The sequence below is a fragment of the Lipotes vexillifer genome, unplaced genomic scaffold (genome assembly GCF_000442215.2).
Source record: "Lipotes vexillifer unplaced genomic scaffold, Lipotes_vexillifer_v1.1 scaffold117, whole genome shotgun sequence".
In the NCBI taxonomy this organism is placed as follows: domain Eukaryota; kingdom Metazoa; phylum Chordata; class Mammalia; order Artiodactyla; family Lipotidae; genus Lipotes; species Lipotes vexillifer.
In genome coordinates, this window is record NW_006785593.1 from 688,508 (window position 1) to 697,078 (window position 8,571).

The 8,571-nt window shown below is 33.3% G+C and overlaps 1 protein-coding gene across 1 annotated transcript in view; it reads left to right on the forward strand.

Annotated features, from left to right (window-relative positions):
• Nucleotides 1-8,571, forward strand: part of PTPRQ (protein tyrosine phosphatase receptor type Q) — a 210,444-nt gene that overhangs the window by 188,134 nt on the left and 13,739 nt on the right. Inside the window, exons 38-39 of the mRNA XM_007457658.1 lie at nt 479-569; nt 5,457-5,533. Coding sequence (XP_007457720.1) covers nt 479-569; nt 5,457-5,533 — 168 coding nt within the window. The remainder of the gene's footprint in view (nt 1-478; nt 570-5,456; nt 5,534-8,571) is intronic.

Here is an 8,571-nt window from a genome sequence, read left to right on the forward strand (position 1 = left end):
CCCGCTAAGAACAGGAATTGACCTTTGGCATTTTCTCACAAACTGACCAATGTTGTACCAATTAATAGGCGTGAAATCACACTGCCTGAGGAGAAAAAAACAAAAAATAAATCACCGACTCCCTTACCCTACTAAGTAGACGTTAAAATATTAAATAATACACAGTGTGTATTTGACAAAACCATTAGTAAATTATGAAAGGAGTTACTAACATGGTTGCTGCACCTCAGAGCTTCCCAAAGGGCAAAGAAATTATGCCAGAGAAAGCAGTAGCTCAACTAATCAATTCTATTCAGGAATTTTCAGTGAAAGTTCATGTAAGTTCATTACTGTTAATTTGACCTTGCTTCCACAGTTATGAGAAGTGTTTTCATTTTAAAAGTAAAAGGATTTAGAATAAAGAATAGTCTTTTACTAAGTGGAACTTCTTGTTTACCTCTGAAATAAATCTAAACTTTGCAATGACTTCAATCCACAGGAATTACCAAAATTTCTTCAGGATCTTTCTTCCACTGATGCTGATCTGCCTTGGAACAGAGCAAAAAACCGCTTTCCAAACATAAAACCATGTATGTGTGCATACTATTTCTGGTTTTAGATAATGAAACATTTTCAAATGAGAGCAAAATGCATTTTAGCATTTTTTCTTAAATATATATTACATATTAATTGGATTATAATAATGCATTTTATTAGCAGCTGTTAAACTGTATCTCTTTTGCTTTGTTAATATTTATTAAAGTTAATGTACATGGTTTTCAGCTTATTCACACAAGGTTTACTCATGCAGGTGTAAGAAACTGTAGGCCTAGTAGTTCCTTAGCTTTGTAATTTAACCCAAGTAACGAACCTCTCTAATATCTTCCTACAGACCTAGTTCTCAAATGAAAAGAGAAAGTTCACACATAACTTTGTGCATTAGTTTTCTTAAAAGCATGGCAGTGCTTTGTTAAGGAATATAAAAAATGCATTGCAAAATATTCACTGAAGATTAGAGTAAAGGTATGCTTACCAGGATTGGTTTTACAAAGGAGGCGGGCTTGTGCCTTACCACAGTGAACATGGCTTCATTTTTCAGTCAATAAGAAAAGAAACCATCTTACATGGTACACTGTTATTATTCCTTATATATCATTAAAAAGAATGTGTCTACTGATGTGAAATAAAAAACCATATTATTGCTTTAAGACTTAGCAGTGATGTGAAAAAAAAACATAACATTCCTCTGCTAATAATAGCTATATGTTTGATTTTTTTTTCAACAGATGTTCCTACTAACTATATTCTGATTCAATACATTTTTATATATGAAATTAAAGTGGTATTTGTTAAGCTCTGAAATAGTATTGTTTCAAAATCTAGAGGTTTAAAATATTCCTAATTTTAGAGTTAGTGTATATATATTTTTCTATGTTCTATGCCTTTTCAAAACTGTACTGGGGAAACTTCCATATATATATAAATTGAACTCTTCTGTCTAGAAAGACACAGACTTAAAGAAGGGTGTAATCACAGAATGTAAAATCATAAGGATATGGATAGGAAGAAATGGACCATATTCCGTTCTTCTAGAACTAGAGGCATGAAGTAAACAAATTTAGGGAAACGTGATATAGCAGGTAGTAATCTAACGGAATCTGTTAATTCCCAAGAATTAGAAAAGGATGAAAATACAAATAGCTTTAATCACCTAAAATCCTTCCCGGAACAAAACAAATCAAAGGTAAATGACTTTAAGAGTAAGTTGACAAATAAGACATTATTGTAGGAAATAAGGAATGTTAGTATTACATCTCTCAATTCCTGTAGCATGACCTTTCTTAATAAGTCCTTTTGTTTTCCCTTTCAGAGAGTTAACTTGAGTTGGATGCATCATAAATTTAAGAGATACGGAAATTCTCATGTTTTTTTATTCATCTATACCTAAATTTCCTTCAGACTCTGCTTCATGATTACTTAGTGATATTCTGTGAAAACAAGTACTATAGTGTGATTGAAGGACAGTTACTGTGGAATATTTAATATTTATTTACAATTGTGTATTTGGCTGAAGTAATGTGTATCACTATATATAAGTAAATCAAATATATCTAACTTATTTCCAAAGACTAAAGAGTATCTGACTTAAAAATATATATAAAAATTTGATATGTTAGACATTTTTTAAAATGTGTCATTTCAATCTTTTATTATTAAGATCTCAGTGCATTATTTTCTGGGTTCACATAATGGCCATAGGAAAAGTCACATAATGCTAGCTTGCTAGCTCTTACAGCATAAGAAGTGAATACGAGTGGTCAATATAACTAAACAGACATCCTTAAAACAAGGAGAACTGAGGGGTAAGATTATCCAGATATCTAAAGCTAAGACAAAAAATAACTAGTGATGGAATTATGTTGTAAACCAAGGACGTTTTGGAATATTAAAAGCTTTGCATGCATGTTTTTCGCCTTTTCTAGAGTCAAATAGATAATGTCCAATTGTATTCTGCTTTCTTCTTGATTTCAGTACAGAAAACTTATGGTAATTTTTCTAATAATATACTACATCCACATCCAATATCCTTTAATGGATTTTTAGGGGAAAGCTTTTTCTTAAGTGTCCTCCTAAAGAGTTGGAGGTCCTATAAGAAATAATTTTGTTAGGAAGAATGTTATATTTTTCAAGAATATTATTAGAATAATTTATTAGTTCAACTAATACATACTGCCTGCTGTATAGTAAAATGACTAAAAACATGTGGGCTCTAATCAAACTTCCTGGGCTGCAGTTCTGTTTACCTACTAACTACTTTAGTGACTGGACATATTATTTAGTGGTGTCGACCTCCTAACTTTCAGGAGTAGATGAAATAACCATGTAAATCACTTTGCCCAATACCAGAACACAGGAAGCTCTCCTAAATATTAGTTCTTATGATTGTTAGTAATCAATAGACTGTTCATTTTTAAAAGCCTCTAACTTTCTGGGTGAAAAAAATTTAGTAACAGGCCCTTAGAGTCTACGGTCTGGAGATGATAAACCTACTTCCCTAACCTCGGTTGGAAGACAAGCTATAAACTCACTTCTGCCTATATGGACAAACAGACCCTCGCCCCTGCCCACATATACATGGAACAAGAAAATGAAATGTTTAAACTAAATACATTCTCCCATTGTGCTTGCAGGGAAGCCATAAAGCTGAAATGTTTTTTTTCTCCCGTAGAGAGTGAATTCATTTAATAGAGTCTGAATTTTAGCTTGAGCCAGCTAAGTGAGATTCATTGTTTCCCCTGAGTAATGTAGGAAGTAGGATTTCAAATATCACAGTGCATTTTAGAAGATATTAGCTTACAGGGCTTTAAGATACTAGAATTAGCAGCAAATGTGTGCAGAAGAGATTTCCAAGTCTCTCTTTGACAGGACACTATGACCTTCAGAAGTGTTCCAACACCATGAAGAAAAGTTTAGCTTGCTGTTGACTCAGTTATAAGCAGGCGTATCGAGTGAATTGAAACCTGATGGCTTCCCTTCCTTAGTTACATGACTGGCCACAATGTCATTAAAATAGGCAGATCATACCAAATTCAACTTTGGGATATAAATCATTCACATAAATTTGCTTGAACAATCCCCCTTCTTTAGATTCAAACACATTGGTCAGGTCATTATGATTACTAATGGTACAGCAAAGTCATTTAACATACAACGTGCTTAATTTTAAGAACATAAGAACGTGTTCTGTGTTCTATACAGCTTTATGAGTTCTATAAGCTTTTGTGTAAGTCTTCCTCAGAGGATTCTACAAAATAAATATTATAACTATATATTATAGCTGAGGTAACAAAGGAACGGAGAAGTTAAGCAATTCACCCAATGCCATAAATGGTAGATAGATCATCTGTAATTCAAACACAAACCCACATTTACCTATTTTTCCTTCAGTACTGAGTGCCTTCCCATTAAGATTAAAAACAAAACAAAACAAACAAAAAACCTTCAAAATAATTAAGTAGTAATAGATACTTTATATCATTCCCTTGTCTAGTTAAAATTAGCACTGAGCATTTCAATTATAATACCAACTCGGTAAAAATTCTCAGGAAAAAATAATTTTTGATACTTTTCTTTGAAGAAAAGTAATGCGTAAAGGTTATCTAATTTTGCCATACCTTAAAACTCTAAAAAATAATAATTAAAAGTTTGGTATTAAAGAAAGAATAGGCAGATAAATTAAGGGAAGAGTATAAATGGTCCAGAAATAGACCTAAACACATAGAGAAAACTAGTGTGTGATAAAAGTGGTGTTTTGAACAAGGGAGTAAGGATGGACTATTTGTTGTTCCAAATGTTAACAAACAATAAAGGTAGATTTTTACCTCATTCTGTTTCATAAGAAAAAAAAGCCCAATGGATCAAAAATCTAAATATTTAAAACAAAAGCAGAAAACCCTATTAACATTCCAGAAGGAACTATGAATGAATTTGTGAAAATAAGAACATTGGTGTGACAAAGTATATATCACACAAGAAGCCATAGTGAAGCCATAATGAAAAATAATGAGAAATTTGATTACAAAATATATAAATTTTATCTATGGCAAGGTAGCTAGCAGATAAACTGATTAATAGATAGAGGCAAAGACAAATGACAAACTAAAAGAAAAATTCAATACATGTAAAACATTCTTAGTATATTTTTAGAAAAATAGTATCATATGAAAATGTAATTAATAGAAAATGTATTTAAAATGGCCAAGGCATAAGCAAAGAAGCTCAACTTCACTCATATTTAAGAAAATCAATATAAATATTAGGAGACATCAATTTGTATCTATCAAAAGGTCATAAATTAAAATGTTTAATAATATGGAAGTGAAAGTAAGAGGAAAGTTGTTCAAACTGTTCAATCACTTTTGTTCAGAGTGATATGATGTAATTTGAGAACAATTTGTCAGTATCTTTCAAAATTTGAGATGCACAATATGATTTGGGAATTCTACTGCTGGTAATGTATTCTACAAATAGACTCCTACATATGTGCAAAAAGTCCAGTTATATTTATTCAGCTTTTTATAACAACAGAATGAGATGAGTTTAAATCACCCTAAAGAGCTAAATAAGTATGTTATATTCAAACACTGAAATACTATATGGCTTTTTAAAGTAACGAGCTAGATATTGTTGTTTATGCTAATACGGAAAGATACAGGTAAATAAGAAATTTTTGCAGAATAGTGTGTATATTGCCCACTTGTGGTCAATTTTATATAGAAAATCCTGGAAATAAATACAAGAACATATTAATAGTCATTGTCTCTGGGTAGTGGAAATACGGAATAAGAGGGAATTTCTATTTAAAATTTTACAGCCGTCTATAATTTTTTATGTTATATCATGAACGTCTTTCTATTACTGCTATAGTAAGAAAGTAGCAAAGTGAATTAGCATTAATTTCTTATATTTTCTTCTAGATAACAATAACAGAGTGAAACTGATAGCTGATGCCAGTATTCCAGGATCGGATTATATTAATGCCAGCTATGTTTCTGTAAGTTGCTATTTTTATATATATTTTTATAAAACATAAATACTGCAGTATTACTCTTCAAACTATTTAAAACAAGAAATTCATTACAACCTCTATGAATTTAATGTACCAGTTACTTACAACAATATTATGTACCCCCATTTTATACATGGGGAAATGGAGGCTCCAAACAGAGATTGCAATTTACCCAACGATCATTTCACTAATAAGTGGCAGATGTACAACTTCTAGCTACATATCCCCTGGTCTTTCCACTATTTCCTACGTTTGTCAGAAAATTCTCTGTACACAATGAGGTCGGCCAACCTCTCTTTCAAAGAAAAATTGGTCATATGTACAGTCATGTCCATATAATATAAAAACCTATTATGCTCTTCCTCCCTTCTAGATTTTCAGTCCTTCTAGGGAACTATGATGCCTTGTTCTTTTCATCCTCAGCTACTTACAGAACGTGCACTCCATTGTACCTACTCAACAAGCATATCTTAAGTGAACCAACATGGGGTGAACTGTGACATGCCTAGTATACTAGGTTGCACATCATAGATAATAAATGCTTGCTGCATTGGATTGAAAGTTGAATAAACCAAAGTGTTTTAAGGATCCTCCCTCTCCTTCTCCATGGCTCTTTTGTTCTCTCAATGCTCACCACTATCATAGGTACACAGAAACCTTAGATGCACCCAAGACCTCCACTTGGGTTGACACAATCACGAAATCCGAGAGTAGGAATTGCTTTTGTGGTTATTTAATCCAACCATTCACCCAAAAAATCTTTCTGAAAAATTACTTATAATTAGATATTAGCCTCTCTTGGCATTGATTCACCTATTTCCTCCTTAAGGCAGATGATTCTATCACTGAACTACTCAAATACACAGTTGTTTTATAAAAACAAGATATGTTCCCTGACATTTTCACCACTGACTTCAATTCTAATACGTAGCAAGGTTAACTATGCTTCTTATCATGACTCTATAGATACCTGAAGGTTCCCTCTACTGCCCACACTCCCACTGGTGTTTTATTTTTTCCTTATTCAGTCTTCTCACCCAGGCCTGCCATCTCATTTGGTCCCACTGGGGCTCTGCTTATGTGATGCTCCATCCTTTCCCCAACATCAGACATAACCTGTCCTATGTCCCATTCTCCCCAAGACTCTGTTAAGGGGGAAAGGAAGAATTCATCCTAAATTTTATATTGGTTGATAATTACTCCAAAATTACAATTATATATTGAATCCTATTGTGAAAGAAGTGAACAATGGGAGCATTTAAGATTTCTTAATAGGAGAAGTGAGAGGGGGGTTGCAGAGGTTAATAAGGCATCCTTTGAATTTCATCCTATTTTTGTGCTAGAACTTTAAATCTATTTTGAAGAAAACCCACATTTACTATTGTGATGACATATTTTATTCATTTATCAAATCATTGATTTCCCTGAAAATGTAATTCTTTTCTAAAGATTTTGGTGAACTCTTGTGCTTTACCAATTTTAATTGTATCCTAAACAATATAGCATGTAGAAGTTTTACTTTGATTTGTAGAATGAGGCATATATACATTTAGATATTTAAATTTAATCAATGATCATATATTTTGTGATACCATAGAACAGAGCAAGAACGAACTGTTGTATCAGTGATCTATTAATTCGTATCATTTTTATTCACCAATAAGTAGATACAAATGAATAGCTTATATCCTATAATGTTCAACCAGTTATGGGATGACAGTATAGGTTATGAATATGATTGGGAAGGCAACCAGACAGTTTTAGGAGGTATAACTGAACCACACATAAACAAAGGAATATTCATGAACCCCCAGTGTTCCCTCTAAATATTATAAGTTGTCAGGAGACAACCATAAGAAGATCACAATACAGGATGAGCAATAAACTAAATCTGGGTACATTAATATATATATTCTGCTGTGATCAAGTGATGTTGTAATATAATAAATTTTACAACAAAGTCACTATGACCCATATGTAATGATATGCATAATCATTACTGAGCTACATGGTAAGCAGGCCCAGATGGAAAGCACTTTATATTAAGGCAGGTTTCAGTACTGGAGTGGGCAGTATGCTGTATTGCTTTTACTTCTGGGGATATCTCCTTCGCCTGGGATGTCAGGAACAGATGGAAATAGACAAAGTCATAATACCATAGGGGCCTCTCACTTCTCTATCCCCAAATTCAGGCAGTCTTCACCTCAGAAATAGTGAAGATTTCTCAGAATGAATGTTTGACACCCTGGTTTCCCACAACTCCCCACTTTTGTTCCATGGCACCTCCATCCGAAAGTTCATGAACACCTGTTCCAGGAGCAAAAGACAAAGGCCATCTACAAATGGACTCTGAATTCCTATTTATTTGGAAGCTGGAGGAAAAGGAAGAAGAACTATAGAGCAAAGTAGAGAAAAAGCAAAATAACTAGTGTTTAGATGGAAAAGAAAAAGTGAAGTCTGGAGAAGGGAAAAGGGAAGACCAGTAGGTGGTCTGAAGGATGTACTTTAAGACTAGGAAACTCCAGGCCTGGGTCTGTAATTAGATTACTATATGTTTATCTCTCTGCCCTTGGCTCTTGGGAATTGTGCTCCTGAAGCTAGGACTCAAAGAGAGCCTGGAAAATGTTGATTAAGGATGGACTGTGGGAGAAAGGTAGGGAGGAAAATAGATACTGCATCCTTGTAAACAACCACTAATTGTACACGTGACTTTAGGAATGTTTTCAAGAAAGCTACCAATAAGAACATTATGTAATGGGACAAGACCCCCAACCCGCCACCCCAAATTATCTCTCCTGTCAACCTGAGATGCCTGAAATTACTTCAATTTGAGGATAGCTTTTACCATAGCTAGAGATTGAAGATTAAAGGCTATGATGCAAATGAGCTGTAATCGTATCAGAAACATCAGATTTCATCTACTCTGGTAGAAGATTATAGCACCAAAGGACACTGAATCCCTGAAAAAGGGAAATGTAAATAACTAAGAGAAGCACTTTTTTTTTTTTTTTTTTTTTTTTGGG